This window comes from Leucoraja erinacea, chromosome 5, assembly GCF_028641065.1.
Source record: "Leucoraja erinacea ecotype New England chromosome 5, Leri_hhj_1, whole genome shotgun sequence".
Taxonomy (NCBI): Eukaryota; Metazoa; Chordata; class Chondrichthyes; order Rajiformes; family Rajidae; genus Leucoraja; species Leucoraja erinaceus.
This window is the reverse complement of record NC_073381.1, coordinates 89,326,451-89,346,395: the sequence shown is the minus strand read 5'-3', so window position 1 is coordinate 89,346,395 and position 19,945 is coordinate 89,326,451. Positions and strand designations below refer to the sequence as shown.

The 19,945-nt window shown below is 46.1% G+C and overlaps 1 protein-coding gene and 1 long non-coding RNA gene across 2 annotated transcripts in view; one reads left to right on the top strand and one right to left on the bottom strand.

Moving 5' to 3' along the window:
- The window catches only part of LOC129697530 (uncharacterized), a 42,342-nt gene extending 39,057 nt beyond the window's left edge, over nucleotides 1-3,285 (top strand). The window contains exon 3 of the long non-coding RNA XR_008723539.1: nucleotides 46-3,285. This is a non-coding gene — a long non-coding RNA (uncharacterized LOC129697530). The remainder of the gene's footprint in view (nucleotides 1-45) is intronic.
- The window catches only part of agpat5 (1-acylglycerol-3-phosphate O-acyltransferase 5 (lysophosphatidic acid acyltransferase, epsilon)), a 170,485-nt gene extending 157,926 nt beyond the window's left edge, over nucleotides 1-12,559 (bottom strand). The window contains exon 1 of the mRNA XM_055636181.1: nucleotides 12,305-12,559. Coding sequence (XP_055492156.1) covers nucleotides 12,305-12,544 — 240 coding nt within the window. The 5' untranslated portion in view covers nucleotides 12,545-12,559. The remainder of the gene's footprint in view (nucleotides 1-12,304) is intronic.
- Between the last annotated feature and the right edge of the window lie 7,386 nt (nucleotides 12,560-19,945).

Genomic DNA, 19,945 nt, shown 5'->3' with positions numbered 1-19,945 from the left:
GGAATGCCTCTTTTCTCCTGGTCGCACTTTCGCCTTCGCTTGCAGCCTAACAGCTTGGATTGGTGCGGCCGATCCGGACTCTGGCCCAGAGCTGCAGCAGTGGGTGCAGCGCGGACTTTCCATCGCGGAGCCTGGGATCCCTCGCTGGGGATCGCCGGAGAAGAGCATCGACTGCTGGCCTGCGGCCTATAACATCGTGAAGCCGCGGCCTCCGGTAGAAAGCGGCCGATTCGGCATCTCCAAGCCGCGGAGTGTCTGTCCGTCCCAACGTCGGAGTTTCGAACATCCCGACGAGAGGGCCTGTACATCGGGGCGTCTGTCGTGGCGACTGCGGAGGGTTCATGGCCCCGACCACGGATGAACAAAGGAGGAGAACTGAACGTTATTCCCTTCCACTGTGATTCCACTGTGGTGGATGTTCATGTTGTATTCTATTGTGTATTGTGCTCTTTTTGATTGTGTGGCTGCATGGTAAATCAAATTCCACCTTAAATGGTGCATGTGGCAATAAATGTGAACTTCAACTTGAAAAATCCCCATTGACTTGGCCTCCACTGCCGTCTGTGGCAATGAATTCCACAGATTCACCACCTGACTAACAAAATTCCTCCTCACCTCCATTCTAAAGGTACGTCCTTTTATTCTGAGGCTGTGCCCTCTGGTCCTAGACTCTCCTAGTTACTGCAGTAGAATTGGGTTACATGGACTTCTAAAAGGTATTGGAGTACCACCACACAAACAGATTATTAACCTGAAAGTCTGTTAAGAAATTGGCCATTGAATATAAAACTGCCTCACTGACAGTTAATCCAGTGACGGCTGAGAAAGGAAGTCATAGTCAAATTGACAAGGCATGGAAAGAGGCCCTTTGGCCCAACTTGTCCACGTCCTGTCTCAGATGCCAGCTTTAGGTTTATTATTATTGTCACGTGAAATCAGATCAGATTTAAACTTTAGACTTTAGAGATACAGTGCGGAAACAGGCCCTTCGGCCCACCGAGTCCGCACTGATCAATGATCACCGCATACACGAGCGCCATCCTACACACACTAGGGACAATTTAATTTTTTTTTTACCAAAGCCAATTAACCTACATACCTGGACATCTTTGAACAAACCAGAGCACCTGGGGAAAACCCACGTGGTCACAGCGAAAACGTACAAACTCCATACAGACAGCACCCAGAGTCAGGATCAAACCTGGGTACTTAGTGCTGTGAGGCAGCAGCACTACCGCTGCGCCACCGTGCCATCCTACTTGATAATACTATACGTCAATACCATCAAATCAAATTACAGTTCTAGAAACACAGTCCAATGTCCGCAAATGGGATTGAGGTGAATCAGACAGTACCCTAGCTTACGGAAGGAGTGTTCAGAATCCTGATAACAAAGGGGAAGAAGCTGTTTTTGAGAACAGGTGAGAACTGCTTTTTGCATTATTGTGTTATTAATGTATTTTTTTTGTTTATACATTAACATTGTGCATTGCATTCACAAGCCCGTTATGCTCCTGTAACTCTAGAGGTCTTCATATAACTGATTGCACCCTTCACATAACAATATGAGTAGTTGTGCCTTTAGCTGCATCTAACTTGCAATAATTCTTTCCTGAAAACCTTTCACCTCCCTCTCTCTTTTTGGATCTTACACCCTTCATAATTCCACCATATAATCCATCTTCGAAATGATTTAAATCCCCAGTACTTCACTGGATCCAGCTTTGTTAGTGCCTGATTGTACACTGTTTTTTTCTACACAATAGTATCACGCAGATGCAAGCTGCCATTGAGAACATTAATTAGAGCTGAGATTAAGAGAGCCCACAGGGTTGCAAAAAGGTCAAATTATATTTTATTCGATTTCTGCGCTGAAAGCGTCAATGTAACTTCTTGTAAGAGAACAGAGGGAGAGAATAGAACATTTGTGTTTAGTTTAGTTTAGAGATACAGCATGGTAACAGACCCTTCGGCCCATCGAGTCTGTGCTGACCAGCGACCACCCGTTCACTCGTTCTGTCCTACACAACAGAGACAATTTACAGAGACCAATTAACTTAAAAACCTGCGCGTCTTTGGAGTGTGGGAGGAAACCGGAGCATCCGGAAAAAACCCATGCAGTCACGGGGAGAATGTGCAAACTCCGTACAGAAAGCACCCGTAGTTGGGATCAAACCCGGGTCTCTGGCACTGCGAGACAGCAACTCTACCACTGCGCCACTGTGCCATATAAAATGTCCTTCAAAAATGGTGGTAGGAATTTTCTCAGAGGTAATTTATTAATAATGAAAACTAATGAATATTCGACGAACCTAATGACTTCCATGTTGTAAAGTTCTATGATTTAATGAATTTAGAATTTGCTTTCACGATTAATCATGAGATGTCCGTGCAATAACATAAATTGCTTCATTATTTTGGATGCAATAACATTTGTATTTTTAGATTAAACATGAAATGCAAAACTTTTTTTTAACATCGAATGTTCTCGGCGATGAGTGAGTTCTGTGACTGGGTCACTGGAGGTGACTTGTAAAGCAGATGCAAAAATGGGGATTTCGTCCAAAACAACATATTTCTAAAATTGAAAACAACAAGTAAAACTTTGCTTGTGGGTGGATGGGTCAAGGGGGACTTTGAATTCTCACAACATTTTAGGCAGTCAGAAAACTCTCTTTAAACCATGCTGTTATGCACTTTATAATTGCTTTATCAATCTTTAAAGAAATGTTTTTGGGGCACTAGTTTCTCATGATGGTTTTATGGTCCACATCTCCCAGGCTCACACGCTGTAAAATGCACTACTTTGACAGAAAGCAATGGAAGAAAATACAGTGTATGGCCCTCTTTTCCCACATACTGTAACAATCTGAAATGTCGACAGGCAATATATTAACAGAATAACCTATCATCAGAATTTTAACAATACAGGGCCGGCCACACAAACGAATGCATTGGTAAAGTGTATCAGTGATATTGTGGATACCAGAGAGGAAAACGTATGGAAGTTGAAACAAAAAAAGGTTGAACCTGACATTGTTTCCAAAATGTATCATATAAAATGTAGATGACTGACATATACAAATGTATGGTGCGATTGCTGTGCAACTTTGTATTGCCGAGGTGTTGCAAGACTTAAGGGCCTGTCCCACTTGGGCGATCTAATCCGTGAGTCCAGAAGAGTGCCTTCGACCTTCAAGCTCGAGGGCACTCGCTGGAAAGCCTCGAGCTGGATCGACCGGCCGCGTTGAAACCGCGAGCTGGATCGACCGAACCGCGAGCTGCATCTACCGACCGCGCGCGCACGCGCACTACCGACTCTCACACGCACACACGCGCACACGCGCACACACACACACACGCACACACACACACACACACACACACACACACACATAAACACACACAAACACATCGCTAAGGTGGGGGCCAGGGGCAGAGGAGGAGCGCTGTCTGCGCGATGAAGAGGAAGGTAAACGGCTGCCACAGAGAACGGTAAGTCCTTTAGAGAGTGAGGGAGGGAGGGAGAGAAGGAGAGAGAGGAGGAGAGAAGGGGAGAGAGAAGGAGAGGGAGAGAGAAGGGGAGAGAAGGAGACAGAAGGGGAGAGAAGGGGCGGTGGGGAGAAGGAGTGGAGACACTTTTAAGAAGTATAATAAAGTTTAGCGGGCATTTTACCTACCGGTAGGTCTTCCTATGTCGTGAAACTCCAATGAGCCAATCAAAATGGCCAGTCAGCAAAGGAGACGGCCTACGACTGCCCTCAGCTGCCTGTAAGTAAATAGCGACCCCACTCCACTGCACTACGAGTGAAAAAGACCCATGCTGACCAAATTTTACTCATGGACCATGCACCATTTATAGAATAACTTGTCCTACACAACTATGACCCGGGGCGGCACGGTGGAGCAGTGGTAGAGTTGCTGCCTCACGGTGCCAGTGTCCCGGGTTCGATCCTGACGACGGGTGTTGTCTGTACAGGGTTTGCACATTCTCCCAGTGACCACGTGGGTTTTCCCCAGGTGACTTTAGACATACAATTTAGAAACAGGCCCTTTGGCCCACCGAGTCCGCGCCACCCAGCGATGTTCCCCCACACTAACACTATCCTACACGCTATGGACAATTTACAATTTTTACCAATGCTAATTAACCGACAAACCCGTACTTCTTTGGAGTGTGGGAAGAAACCGGAGCACCCGGAGAAAACCCACGTGGTCACAGAGAGAACACACAAACTTGGTACAGGCAGCACCCACAGTCAGGATCGAACCCGGATTTGTGGCGCTGTAAAGCAGCAACTCTACTGCTGCACCACTCACTGTGCAGTCGGGTGCCCCGGTTTCCCACATTCCAAAGGCGTGCAGGTTTGGAAGTTAATTGGCTTCTGTAAATTGTCTCTTGTGTGTAGGATAGAACTGGTGTAGGTAGGGGTTGATCGCTGGTCGGCGCAGACACGGTGGGTCATAGGGCCTGTTTCCATGCTGTGCAACAAGGACCAAAAACAGTTGCTATCTGAATGAGACGTTGTGATTTCACGTCAGAAATTCACTTATCCTTCTCCGAATTCCTGATCGAAATCAAATCACTTCAATAAGCTGAAGCAAACGGCAAAACAATTTTGCAAAATATGAGTGAACGGAGTACTGATTTATTTTCCACAAGCTCGTTCTGTTGCAGTTTTGTTGCTGCAAAAATAATGCAATGCGAATATTAAAGCATTTTCGTGAGCTCAATAAAATTCTTCTAAACTTGATCAGCACTTACCAAATGATATCGTTCTCACTTCTTTGACCTGTTTCCTCACCAGGTCTTGTTCATTCATCATCCTTTTGTGAGGCGGATTTGGTGGAATGCAGCAATATACAAACAGGAGGGTGTGATTTACCCTCTTCAGCCTGTCATTCACTGACTTTCTGGCAGAATCTCAAACACTGGTTCCTGTACAAAAGCTAATCTATATTTTCACACACACAGGGATTGTCTTATCCCACACAAACAGCCTTTGATTTAGCTCAACCTGAGTGTTATATAAGGTTTATTTTGGTATTAAACAACTAAAGTTAGCTGCAAGTTAACACAGGGAGGTTGTGAAGGTGTTGGCAGAACATGCTTCTCACTTTGTGTTTAGGTTACAACAATTATTCATTCTACTTAAAGCTTTACTTGACTTTATTAATTGAACCAAGCAAAAACCTGAATTAACTTAAAAAGAACAGCTGAATTTTGATCTTTGAGACACTCTCTTCAGACTGTCTGTAAAAGGGTCCCGACCCGAAACGTTACGTTCTAAAGTGATGCTGCCTGACCTGCTGAGTTACTCCAGCTCTTTCCATCTTTTTTGGGGGGGAACCAGCATCTGCAGTTCCCAGTATATACTTCTTTATTTAACATTTGCATTCCTCCATTCATCCACAAGGCCAGCAGTTCTTACTGAAGCTACTAACAGGCGGCTGATGACTTGATAAAAACATTCTGCTGAGATCAATAACAGTTACTATCATTAAGAATTAGATTTAACACTTGGAATATCTTGTACCGCACCACTGAGTGTTTGTGGATACTTGGGGTAGACACAGTTGATTTTGACAACGATTACCCTGACAACTTGTGGGCGGCACAGTGGCGCAACAGTAGAGTTGCTGCTTCACAGCTCCAGAGACCTGTATTCGATCCTGGCTACTGGTGCTGCCTGTACGGAGTTTTTACATTCTCCCTGTGGCCGTGTGGGTTTTCTCCAGATGCTCCGGTTTCCTTCCACATTCCACTGATGTACAGGTTTGCAGTTTAATTAGATTCGGTAAAATAAAATTGTGAACTTAGTTCATAAGGTAAAGGAATGGGCCATCAAGTCTACCCCGCCATTCAATTATGGCTGATCTATCTTTCCCTCTCGATCCCATTCTCCTGCCTTCTCCACATAACCCCTGACACCCGTCCTAATCACCCAAAGATGGGCAGGTTTGCAGGTTAATTGGCTTCTGTGAATTGTCCCTAGTGTGTAGGATAGAACTAGTGTGCAGATGATTCATGGTTGGAGTGAGCTGTGGGCTGAAGGATCTGTTTCCATGCTGTATCTCTAAACTGAATTCCAATAGATATAGGGGAAGATACAGACTGAATATAGTTGTAGAAACAAGGAAGTGCAGATGCTGGTTTACACCAAAAGACACAGAGTGCTGGAGTAACTTAGCGGGTCAGACAGCATCTGTGGAGAACATGGCTAGGTGACGATTCAGTTGGGAACCCTCCAGAATATATTTCTCAGCATGGTAGTACATTGTAGTGTATCAGTATTTCCTTAGAAAAAACTGCCACTGCTTTAGTTGAGTTTAGAGATAGAGTGCAGAAACTGACTATTTGGCCCACCGAGTCCACGCCGACCAGCGATCCCCGCACATTAACACTATCCTACACACACATGGGACAATTTTACATTTATACAACGCCAAGTAACCTACAAGCCTGTATGTCTTTGGAGTGTGGGAGGAAACCGAAGATCTCGGAAAAAAACCACGCAGGTCATGGAGAGAATGTACAAACTTCTTATAGACAGCACCCGTAGTCAGGATTGGGCCCGGGTCTCTGGCGCTGCAAGGCAGCAACTCTACCGCTGCGCCACACACAGTGCTGCCGCACTACACTAACACCATCCTACACACTAAGGACAATTTACCAAGCCAATTAGCCCACAAACCTGTATGTCTAAAGAGCATAGGTGGAAACCGGAGTACTCGGAGAAAACCCACACGGTTACAGGGAGAAACGTACAAACTCCATACAGACAGCACCTGTAGTCAGGATTGGACCCAGGTGTCTGGCGCTGCAAGGCAGCAACTCTACCGCTGCGCCACCGTGATGCACATGGACATGCATCGATCCCCAAAGAGGAACGCTGCGGAATCAGTCAGCAAATATCTTTAATAAAAACCCATAAAAATACTTGGGAGCAGCACACTATGGATGGTATGGAGTAAAGGGGTGGGGGTTGAAACTAATGCTCACTAACATTCTTCCCAGTATAATTGTTCACATATTCCACAGCTGCCCAGTTACCTCCCACATTCCTGTCTTCTGACCACTACCTCCCTTTAGCCCTATTATTTTCTTAAACATTTCTCGGTTATAACCCTGACAATTTCCCTGTGTGATCTTCCCCTTGACAACCCAGCATAACTCCAATAAACCACATTGTTACGTTGGAAAGGGTGCAGAAGAGATTCACCGGGATATTACCTGGGCATGAGTAAAAGGCAGAGGCTGGGACTTTTTTTCTTTACAGCGTGGGAGGCTGGGGACCCGGGTTCGATCCTGACTACGGGCGCCATCTGTACAGAGTTTGCATGTTCTCCCTGTGACTCCGTGGGTTTTCTCCGGGTGCTCCGGTTTCCTCCCATATCCCAAAGACGTGCAGGTCTGGTGGATGGATTGAGGAACGGCCTGCGACTCTCTTTTCCCCGGCAATGGCCCCAGTCTTTCTCACCCGCTGGAGACCCGGACCTAGGGCTCCCTTCCACTCGCTAACTCATGACTGCCGCTTGCCAGCTTCTGTACAAACTGCATTGTGTATTATTCTGTATTGTGGACGCAGCCCAGACCATCACACAAACCAACCTCCCTTCCATTGACTCCATCTGCATCCCACGCTGCCTCGGCAAGGCCGCCAGCATAATCAAGGACCACCTCTCCTCCCGTCTCCCATCAGGCAAGAGGTACAACAGAAGTGTGAAAACGCATGCCTCCACATTTAGGGACACTTTCTTCCCAGCTGTTGTCAGGCACCTGAACCATCCTTAAGGGGTTGGACAGGCTAGATGCAGGAAGATTGTTCCCGATGTTGGGGAAGTCCAGGACAAGGGGTCACAACTTAAGGATAGAGGGGTAATCCTTTAGGACCGAGATGAGAAAAACATTTTTCACACAGAGAGTGGTGAATCTCTGGAATTCTCTGCCACAGAAGGTAGTTGAGGTCAGTTCATTGGCTATATTTAAGAGGGAGTTAGATATGGCCCTTGTGGCTAAGGGGATCAGGGGGTATGGAGAGAAGGCAGGTACGGGATACTGAGTTGGATGATCAGCAATGATCATATTGAATGGCGGTGCAGGCTCGAAGGGCTGAATGGCCTACTGCTGTACCTATTTTCTATGTTTCTATCCTATCACCAATAAGAGAGCAGTCCTGAGCTACTATCTACCTCATTGTAGACCCTCGGACTATCTTTAATTGGACTTTACCTTACGTTATTCTCTCTATCCTGTATCTGTACACTGTGGACGGCTCAGTTGTAACCATGTATAGTCTTTCCGCTGACAGGTTAGAATGCAGCAAAAAAGCTTTTCACTGTACCTCAGTGCAGGTCAGCTTAAACTAAACTAAACTAAACTAAAGGCAGGAAGAGATGTACAACCAAGAATAAATGAGGAATGTAAAAGTGTGAGGAAATGGGAAACAGCTCAGCAAATGCTGGAAATACCCAGCAACTCAGCAGAATCCCTGGAGAGAGATATTTTAGGTCAATGGCCTATCATTAAAACAAGTCGAAGAAAAGGTCTTGTTAAAAGGAGGAAAGTGAGGCAATAAAATGGTCAAAAATGAAACATACTTGTGAGTGTGCATTTTGTCGTTACTGTACTTCATTTATCAACATAAGCACACATCCCAACTAGATTAGGGCTTGATGGGAAACTTCCAGGACTTCTCCATGTAAGTGGAGGGGTTATATAGACTATAGAGATACAGCCCGGTAACAGGCCCTACGGCCCACCGAGTCCATGCCGACCAGACCACACACGAGGGACAATTTACAATTTTTACAGACCCATTAACCTACAAAGCTGGAGTGTGGGAGGAAACCGGAGCACCCGGACAAAACCGCGGTGGCAGGGAGGACGTACGAACTCCGTACAGGCAGCACCCGTGGTCAGTATCGTACCCGAGTCTGTTGGTGCTGTGAGGCAGCAACTCTACCGCTGCACCACCGTGGCCAGCCAACAGTCGTCCCGACTGGCCAGTTGCCAACACAGTTCTCCCAAAAATATATTTTATGCAGAACAATTAAAAATATATATGAAACAAGAATAGTGCAAATACTTTTTTGACATTCGCAGCATTTATCCATTCATTGGTGTAATATCGGTAGTGTTCACAAACGATCCTTATACTAGGCACCCGTGACACTCATGTGGCGTTCTGCGTTGATATCCCTTCCCTTGTTTGAGGGTCGGCTCCACAGACCCTGCACCCCCTCCCCAATGTTCTACCGCGGAAGGACCTTAGACTATGGCCCTCACAATGGCAGATTGTATTGCAGGTCCACCACTGATTTTCCGGCACCCTTAGTTCCAGAGCCGTGCCGGATTACCCGCTTTGCCCACAGAGGTCACGGCCTTGGGGGGCCGAGATAGCGGCCCGCAAAGTCGGCCTCGGAGGTCGGCTATGCAAACGGATTTGCTGGCTCCAGCTTGGCTGGAGTTGCAGAGCCCTGGCCAAATGGAGAAAATTCGACCCGCTGATCGGCGTGGAAATCACTCACCTGCCTAACCTGCTGAGTGTACAACGTTTTTTTTAACAGCAAAGAAATTATTTTCGTTACTGCAAGCTAAAAGTACGAAAAGCTGTTTGTTACATTGTTTTATATAGTTGAGTGCAGACCGAAACAATTTCTTGTCCTTTTTAATTCTTGTCAACTTTAATGGCTTGTCAACTTCAATGGCTTGACAATATGAATGGCCTCCCACTGTGCGACTAGTATCCAACGTGTGTTGATTGAAAATTTGTGGCTCCAGTATTTGTGAGTGTTCTCGCTGTGTTTTGGGCTTCACAATCAAAATAGCCTCACGAGTCTGTCACTAATACTCAGCTTATCAGATTTCAGAAAAATGTCCATGTACCTGTTTGGCAGGGTGAGGACATTTTCTACACCAAATCCAGTGGCACAATAGATAAGATAAGAACAGAGCAAAGTAGCTAGGCTGAAAGACTTAAGATATATGGTTTAGCAAGGGAGTTATTTTTCAGCAGACTATATTTTAACGGCTGCACATAATCACTGGATGCGCAAAAGAAGTCACTCTAAACTGCATTCAAATCCTTACATTAATATGATAAAAGCACTGTTCATGTTCGGCACGGACTTGTAGGGCCGAGATGGTCTGTTTCCGTGCTGTAATTGTTATATGGTTATATGTCTGTATCCAAAGTATCTACTGGACATGTATAACACATAGTCTACATTTATCACCCCCCCCCCCCCCCCTCTCCACTCACCTGTATCAACCTATAACCTGCCAGGCTTTGTCCTGCCCCGCCTCTCTTTCAGATTTCTCCCCACCCCTCCCCCCCCTCCCCGTATAATGTCTGAAAAATGGTCCCAACTCAGAACGTCAACCTCCCCTCCCTTGCAACCATCACTCCTATCTCCTCCCCGCCCCTCCCCTCCACTGACATTCCTAAACAATCCGCACCTCGTCAATCTTCTAAGTTCACAATTCCTAACTTTTGAATCCTTTGTCTCACACCTTGCGTGTGTTCATCTCTGGCCTTTGTCCAACGATCTGCCTATCAACCCCCCTCCCCCACCCCCCCACCCCCCACCTGTGTTCACCTATGTCCTGCTACGCTTTGTCCTGCCCATCCACTTCCTGTGACCTGCCTTGGTTTGCCCATCCCTGCACCACTGCAGTCTGAAGCAAAGATATTATAGCTCCACTATAGGATCTTTGGTCTGAAGAAAGGACCCAACCTGAAATGTCTTCTATCCATATTGTCCAGAGATGCTGTCTGTCTGTTGAGCTTAGCTTAGTTTAGTTTAGAGAGACAGGCCCTTCAACCCACCGAGTCTGTGCCGACCACTAGTACTATCCTACACACTAGGGACAATTTGCAATATTGTTTTACCGAGACAATTAACCCACAAACCTGTACATCTTTGGAGCGTGGGAGGAAACCAGAACACCCAGGGGAAGCTCACATGGTCACGGGGAGAACGTGCAAACACTGTACAGACAGCACCCGGAGTCAGGATCGAACCCGGGTCTCTGGTGCGATGAGGCAGCAACTCTACCACCAGTTACTCCAGAACTTTGTGTCGTTCATTGCTAAGGGGCATTATATTGTTATTATCATCACTGCCACTTCACTGATTTAAGAGAAAAAAACAAGTCACCGCACTTTCAGGGCAACACGACACACTGAGTAAGTGCAACCGGGAGAATAAATATTAAAGAAACTAGTCTCAATGTGCTGGACCTGTGCAGAAAAACAGGAGACATTTTACAAGGAGGACTATTCTTCCCACCCACCTATTTCCATCTATCACTGATCAACAGCACATTGCAGGATTTCCACAGATGAGTTGAGTTTAGTTTATTGTCACGTGTACCGTGGTACAGTGAAAACCTTTTATGCGTGCTAGCCAGTCAGCGGAAAGACAATACATGATTGCAATCGAGCCGTCCACAGTGTACAGGTTCAGGACAAAGGGAATAATGTTTAGTGCAAGTGGCTGCACAGTGGTGGCTGTGCTGTGCTACTACAGGTGCTGTCTGTACGGAGTTTGTACGGTCTCCATGTGACCATGTTAATTGGCTTTGATAAAGATTGTAAATTGTCCCTAGTGTGTGTAGGATAGTGCAAGTGGATGGGGTAATTGCTGGTTGGCACAGACTCAGTGGGCTGAAGGGCCTGTTACCGCACTGTATCTCTAAACTAAACTAAATAAACTTAAGTTAAGTCCGAGTAAAAATATTCTGAGGGTCTCCAATGAAATATGTAGTAGCTCTAGAAATGGGGGTTCCCCTCTTCCATTATAGACGAGGCTCTCCCCTCTTCCCCATTCGTAACAAGTCCTCCTTGTCCTCACCTTCCACCCCATCAGCCGCCGTATGCAACATATAATCCTCCAACATTTCCGCCACCTCCAATGGGATCCCACTACTGGCCACAAACTGTCTCCGACTACATTCTATCTATGTCCCGCCCACTCCCCTGATAGTCTGAAGAAGGGTCTCGACCCCAAATGTCGCCCATTCCTTCTCTCCAGAGATGCTGCCTCACCCGCTGAGCTACTCCCAACATTTTGTGTCTACGTGTTGGTGGGATGGTTCGGTTGCCTGATAACAGCTGGGAAGAAATGACAACCCGGAGAATGATTTTTAAAGAAACTACTCTCAGAGTGCTGGACCATCACTGCAAACTTATGCACAAGAATAAGAGAAATTTTACAAAGCGAATCACTCGTTCCAAGCACGTCTTCTATCACCGACTGATAGCGCATTGCAGGATTTCCACAGAGGCAAGACACTTACCCAGGATCCAGTTTCCAGACAAGTGCTGGCTTCCTGTAGGCCTCCTTCCCTTGTACTGGCTGATACAAATTCCAGCTTTGTGGAGCGTCTTGCGCACCTTTCCCCCACACAACTGCACGGGCTTCTCCAGCGCCGGAGCTGGCGGTTGTTTTGGGGCGATATGTGGCAGATCTGCTCAAGAAAAGAATAGAATAATACTATGAATCTCCATTGTGTAAATATTAAACCACAGAGTGGCATTTAAGAGACGTTTTGATAGGCATATGGATATGCGGGGAGTGGAGGAATAATATAACGGTGCCATGATGCCAAGATTTCATGCAGGCAGATAAGATTTGGTCTTAGAACATAGAAAACAGTAGAGCACAGGAACAGGCCCTTCAGGCCACAATGTGTGTGCCAAACATGAAGCCAAGCTTATAGATGCTAAAGATACAGTGTGGAGACAGGCCCTTCGGTCCACCGAGTCCGCTCCGACTGGCGATCACCCCATACACTAACACTATCCTACATATTAGGGACAATTTACAATTTTACCAAAGCCAATTAATCAACGATCCTGTACGCTTTTGGAGTGTGGGAGGAAACCGGAGCACCCAGAGAAGACCTACATAGTCACAAGGGGAACGTACAAACTCCGGGTGATGTCTACGGGTGCTGTCTGTACGCAGCTTGTCCGTTCTCCCTGTGACCGCGTGGGTTTTCACTGGATGCACAGGTTTCCTCCCATACTCCAAAAACGGACAGGTTTGCAGGTTAATTGGCTTCTGTAAATTGATCGGTAATAGAAAATTGTAAATTGTCCCTAATTTTCACCTCACAGGGAGAATGTTGCTGATGATCTAATAGACCAGCTTCGTAATGTAATAATTACTTGTGCTAAGCTGTTCCACGCCTTGCAACCGGCACGGATTTACTTCCTGACAAGCATTGGATTCCAACGTGCTGGCTTCTTGCCTCAGATTGCAACATTTCATTTGTTAGATTTTGCATGACTTGATTGCCATTGTTTTTCAGGAGAACGTACAAAGATGGCAGCACGGTGACGAAGCGGTGGAGTTGCTGCCTCACGGCGCCAGAGATCCGGGTTCGATACTGACTATCGGTGCTGCATGTACATTGTTCGTACCTTCTCACTGTGACCGCGTGGGTTTTCTCCAGGTGCTCCAGTTTCCTTCCCCACTCCAAAGACGTGCAGGTTTGCAGGTTAATTGGCTTTGGTAAAATTGTAAATTGTCACCTAGTGTCGGAAAATGTTATTGTACGGGGATCACTGGTCATGGCCTGGACTCGGTGGGCTGAAGGGCTGTTTCTGCGCTGTATCTCTAAACTAAACTAAACCAGTGATTGTTTTTTTTCTAAGGAATAACTGATACAATAAAAACCTAATAATTAGGAGATTCGAGCCATGAGATAACAAAAACGGGTAATGCAACGAGAAATATACCAGAGTTCACAATATAGTCTTATGGCATTAGAGGACAAAACAATTGCAGGTAAAAGTAACTAAAAAAAGTTGCTTGGGATTTACACAGTGCTAGAGCCAGTGAAAGTTTTCTCCTTCCACATACTGATCACAAGGGTGCAATAACATTTTAAGACCAACATTACCAACTATGGATACAAAGAGAAGCTAGATGGTTGACTGCATGCATTCCCCAGCTGTGCCTCAGAATTACACTGCTGGCAGCATTGGTGCTTATTTCACAAACCAGTGCGATAAAAAGGGGTGATTGTAACAACATATTGTATGTTTAAAGATAGTATTCCTTGAGGAGCAGGCGATAACGTACTTGGCAACTAGATTGCGATTTTGGCAGATATTCAAATGTGTTTGAATGATTTTCAGTTAAAATGCAATCTCTCATTCTCAGCTCGTCTTTTTTATAAAACTTTCCATTGGTTAAAGGAAACTACCCTGATGAAATAATGATCTATATTTTTAATGTTTTGCTTGTTCAAAGCAATAAATTTAAAATTCGGGCGGCACAGTTTCACCCGTACACTAGTTCTATCCTACACACAATTTACAATTTTACCCAAGCCAAATAACCTACAAACTTGCATGCCTTTGGAGTTCGGGAGGAAACCTGAGTACCCGGGGAAAACCCACGTGGTGACAAAGAGAACGTATCTCTAAACTAAACGCAACAACTCAACTAGCCAACAGTCCTCAAAGAGCTGCCTTAATATATTTTTTTAAATCTCTGAATTGTACATTTTGCTACATGGTCTTCTTTACTTTGATCTTGATCGTCAGAGCAACTGCCTGCCTTTGAACCCATGCAATGAAACGAGTTCAAACCACAGGGAGCAGAGGTTTGAGCGGAGCTGGTGAAATGCCCTTATCGAACAGATCCCCTCCCCCCCCCAATGTCTGCTTGTGATCAGCCCACCAGCATGGGTGACTGCAGTCAACCTTTCTCATTGCTGTGGCACCATCTTATCAGTCAGCAAAGTGTGGTGCCTGACCCGAGTACAGTCAATAATTCAACAATCAAGGATCTTCAGTCACAGTCACAATGTGGGCACATTCAACAACCCTTCCAAAGAAATTCTTAACAACTCCAATAATTGACGACAGGTTGGAATTTCTCCACTGCCGCAGCAGGGCAAACTAAATCTGCAATGACAGATAACTTTCACTGCTGAATATGTAAACTGATCAAAAGCTTTTAAGTGCCTTATCTGTCCTAATGATCGTGAACATACTGACTGTTAAACATTGTGATTTTTAGACACTAACCACTCTTGTTGGTGTGTGCATCGATGTCAAAAGAGAAAGTCAAGTGTGTTTAACTGTTATATGTACCGAAATGGAACAATTACACCTATGCTTGCAACAGCATTAAGGTTAGGCACAGTGGCGCAGCAGTAGAGTTGCTACTTTAGAGCGCCGGACCCGGGTTTGATCCTGTCTACGGGTGATGTCTGTACGGAGTTTGCATGTTCCCGTTACTGTGGGGGTTTTCTACGGGTCCTCCCACAATCCAAAGATGTACAAGTTTGTAGGTTCATTGGCTTTGTAAAATTGTAAAGTGGCCATAGTGTGTAGGATAGTGCTTGTGTACGGGGTGATCACTGATAGCGTGGACTTGGTGGGCCGAAGGGCCTGTTTCTGTGCTGTATCTCTAAAGTCTAAAGTAAAGGATGAACAGGTCTGTAAACAGAGAATTCAATGGATGTTTAGTTCAGCTTATTATTGCCATGTGCACTAAGGTACAGTGAAAAGCTTTTTGTTGCATGTTATCTAGTCAGCGGAAAGACTATACATGATTACAATCAAGCCATCCACAGTGTACAGGTAAAGGATAAAAGGAATAACGGTTAGAGCAAGATAAAGTCCAGTAAAGTTTGATTAAAGATAGTTCAAAGGTTTACAATGGGGTAGATGGGAGGTCAGGACCGCTCTCTAGTTGGTGATAGGATGGTTCAGTTGCCTGATAACAGCGTGGTCCCTGGACAGAGATAGGGAGGAGGTATAGGGACAGGAGTTGCATCTCCTGTGGTTGCAGAGGAAGGGACCTGGAGAGGGAATGGTTTGGGTGGGAATGGATGAGTTAACCAGGGAGTTGCAGAGGAAACGGTCGCTGTGTAAGTCGGAAAATGGGTGGAGATGGGAAGATGTGGATAGTGGTGGGACCACTTTGGAAAGGTGACGGAAATGTCGGAGGATGATGTGTTGAATGTGGGGTGAAAGGAGAGGCCAGGGGTACTCTATCTCAGTTCCGTCTGTGGGATGAGGGAGTGAGAGCAGATCAATGGGACACATAAGATGGAGAACATGCATTGGTGAGGGATCTAGCTATGACAGCTGAGGGGAGCGAGGGAAGTCCACCAAAGTATGAGGACATCTTGGATGCACTAACGAATGAGAATGCCAAAAATAGACACAAAATGCTGGAGTAACTCAGCAGGTCAGTCAGCATCCCTGAACAACATGGATAGGCGATATTTCTGGTCGGGAGCCTTCTTCAGATAAATACCAGAAATAGACATAAATGTTTGAGTAACTTAGTGGGTCAGTCAGCATGCTTCTTAAGCAGGGTCCCAATTGGAAACATCGCCAATTCATGTTCTCCAGAGATGCTGCCTGACCCATTGAGTTACTCCAGAATTTTGTGTCTATCTTTGGTATAAACCAGCTTCTGCCGTTTCTTGTAATTACCAGAAGAAAGTGGTTTACTTTAGTTCAGTTTAGTTTAAAGATAGAGTGCGGAAACAGGCCCTTTGGCCCACAGAGTCCGTGCCGACCAGCGATCCCCGTACAGTAGCACTATCTTACACACTAGGGATAATTTACAATTTTTTACCAAATCCAATTAACCCCAACAAACTGTCTGTCATTGGAGTGTGGGAGGAAACAGGAGCACCAAGAGAAAACCCACGCAGTCACTGGGAGAACGTACAAACTCTGTACAGACAGCATCTGTAGTCAGGAGTGAACTGGGTTCTCTGGCGCTGTGAGGCAGCAACTCTACCGCTGTGCCACCGTGCCGCCCTGGTTCGTTTGGTTTAAAACTGCTCCTCTGGGGGGGGGGGATATAGCTCTTAGGGCTAACGGAATCAAGGGATGTGGGGTGGAACGGGGTACTGATTCTGGATGTTCAGCCATGATCATAGTGAATGGCGGTGCTGGCTCGAAGGGCCAAATGGCCTACTCTGGCACCTATTTTTTCCATGAAACCGGAGCACCCGGAGAAAACCCACGTGGCCTCAGGGAGAACATACAAACTGTGTACAGACAGCACCCGTAGACAGGACCTAGTAAGACATTGGAGATTTTGAATTGCCGAGTTGAGCCTCTGGCAGTGGGTGGAACTAGATGGGGACAATGGTGGGCCGCAAAAACAAAGCCCTTGGTCTTCCTCATGTTTAATGCGAAAGGCAGCTGTTCAACCACGTTCAGATGTTGGTAACGCCTTCTGACCAGCCTGAAGTCTTGAAGGTGTTTAAAAAAAGAGGTTTATGGATTAGGGAATTTATGAATTAAGCGTGGCACGGCGGTGCAGCAGTAGAGTTGCTTACTTACAGCGCAAGAGACCCAGGTTTCATCCTGACTACGGGTGCTGTCTGTGTGGAGTTTGCTCGTTCTCCCTGTGACCGCGTGGATTTTCGCCGGGTTCTCCGGTTTCCTCCCACACTTCAAAGACGTGCAGGTTTGTAGGTTAATTGACTTGTGTAAAAATGTAAATTGGACCTAGTGTTTAGGATAGTGCCAGTGTACGGGGTGATCGCTGGTCAGCATAGACACCGTGGGCAGAAGGGCCTGTTTCTGCACTATAGGTCTAAAGTCTAAAGGAAAGAAGTCTAGGAGAGTCCGAAGGAGGGTCCCTATCAGAAACGTCAACCTATCCATGTTCTCTAGAGATGCTGCCTGATCCGCTGAGAGACTCCTGCAGATTGTGTCCTTTTTTGTGTAAACCAGCGTCTGCGGTTGCTCGTTTCTGGTGTTGCCACAAATTGTGAAAAGGATCACAGATATGGAGAGCACAATTCAAATAACATATACATTTGGTCAACCTTTGTTTTGCATTTTTTTAAATCTGGCTGGGAAAGAAGCCAGTTTCCAAAGCCAAATCAATTGAAGTAGCTGATGATTTGAGGATAAGTCTCTTCTCGTATTTCAGAACAGATGAGTTCCTGGCAGCACAATGGAGAGGTTATGTCAGGGCAAATGGATGGTCACAGTGCATATCGCCAGGCAGGCGAGTTTAAATCTAAGGGGCACCAGCTTTAGGGGAGCGGGGAAAGATTTATAAGGGACCTGAAGAGCAACTTGTTCCTAACAGAAGGGTGCTGGGTATGTGGAATGAACCAGTGGAGGAAGTGGTAGAGGAAAGTTCGACACAATGTGCTGGAGTTACTCAGCGGGTCAGGCAGCGTCCCTGGAGAAGAATGATGGGCGACGTTTCGGGTCAGGCCAACTTCTTCAGACAGTTTGTTTGTTTAACCTGCAATCCCACATGACCTCGGGATGTGGGAGGAAACCAGAGCAACCGGAGAAAATCCATGCAGTCACAGAAAGTACAAACTCCGTATAGACAGCACCGATAGTCAGGATCCAAGCCAGGTCTGTGAGGCAGCGACTCTAATGCTGCGCCACTGTGCCGCTCAAAGCTGGGGCCGAAACAGGTCCTTCGGCCCACCAAGTCCGCGGCGACCAGTGATCCCCACACACTGACACTATCTTACACACACTATGATGATTTATAATTTTTACTGAGCAACCTACAAACCTATATGTTTTTGGAGTGTGGGAGGAAACCACAGCTCCCAGAGAAAACCTACGCAGGTCACGGGGACATCGTACAAACTCCATACAGACAGCACGCATAGTCAGGATTGAACCCGGGTCTCCGGCACTGTGAGGCAGCAACTGTACCAATGCGCCACCGTGCCACCCAAACTTGTTTGGGGGTTTCTGCAAGTCACTGCCCTAGTAATTGTTTAGATGGAAAACGGTATGCTTGACTTCATTGGTCGGGGCATCGAATAGAAGTGTCCGAAAGTCATGATGCAGCTTTATAGGACATGGGTTAGGCAGCATTTAGAGTCGTGTATAGTTCTGGTCGCCCCGTTACAGGGAGCATGTGGTGGCTTTGGATAGAGTGCAGAAGATGCTCACCAGGATGATGCCTGGATTAGGGATAAGCAGAGGTTGGACAGACTTGGATCGTTTTCTCTGGGTGTCTGCCTGATGTTGCAGGTAGATGTAATAGCAGAGCATTCAATAATAAGGCTGAGATTGGGGAGAGAGTCAGAAACTTTTCCTCAGGTTGGAATAAACCAAATGCTATAGTGCACAGTTTTAAGATGAAAGGGACAACGTTTAAAGCAAATATGCGTGGAAAGTATTTTACACGGAGGGTGGTGAGGGCAGATACAATGGTGGCATTTAGGAGACTTTTGGATAGTAATATGGATATGCAGGGAATGAAGTGACATGGATTACGTTCAGGCATTTAAGATTTAGGCTTGGCTTCATGTTCGGCACGGACACTGTGCTGCACTGTTCAGTTTAGTTTAATTTAGCTTATTATCCCGTGTCAGGTACAGTGAAAAGCTTTTTATTGCGTGCTTTCCAGTCAACAAAAAGACTATACTGTACATGATTATAATCGAGTGGTGGTCCACAGTGCACAGATGCAGGATAAAGGGAATAACATTTAGTGCAGGATAAAGTCTAGTAAAGTCCGATTAAAGGTAGACAAAAGTGCTGGAGAAACTCAGCGGGTGCAGCAGCATCTATGGAGCGAAAGAAATAGGTAACGTTTCGGGCCAAAACCCTTCTTCAGACTAATGAGATCTCCTCAAAGTCCGATTAAATATAGTCCGAGGGTCTCCAATGAGGTAGATGGGAGGTCAGAACCAATCTCTAGTTCGTGAGAGGACGGTTCAGTTGCCTGGTAACAGCTCGGAAGAAACTGTCCCTGAATCTGGAGGTGTGCGTTTTCACACTTCTCTACCTCTTACCTGATGGGAGAGGGGAGAAGAGGGAGTGACCGGGGTGAGACTGGTCCTTGATTATGCTGGTGGCCTCGCTAAACAGTGTTCGCCCCCACTGTTCAATGTTCCATGGGGAAAAGAAAGCTGCAGAATCGAGTCTGGCACAAATCAACCTAGAAGATATCGAATTGC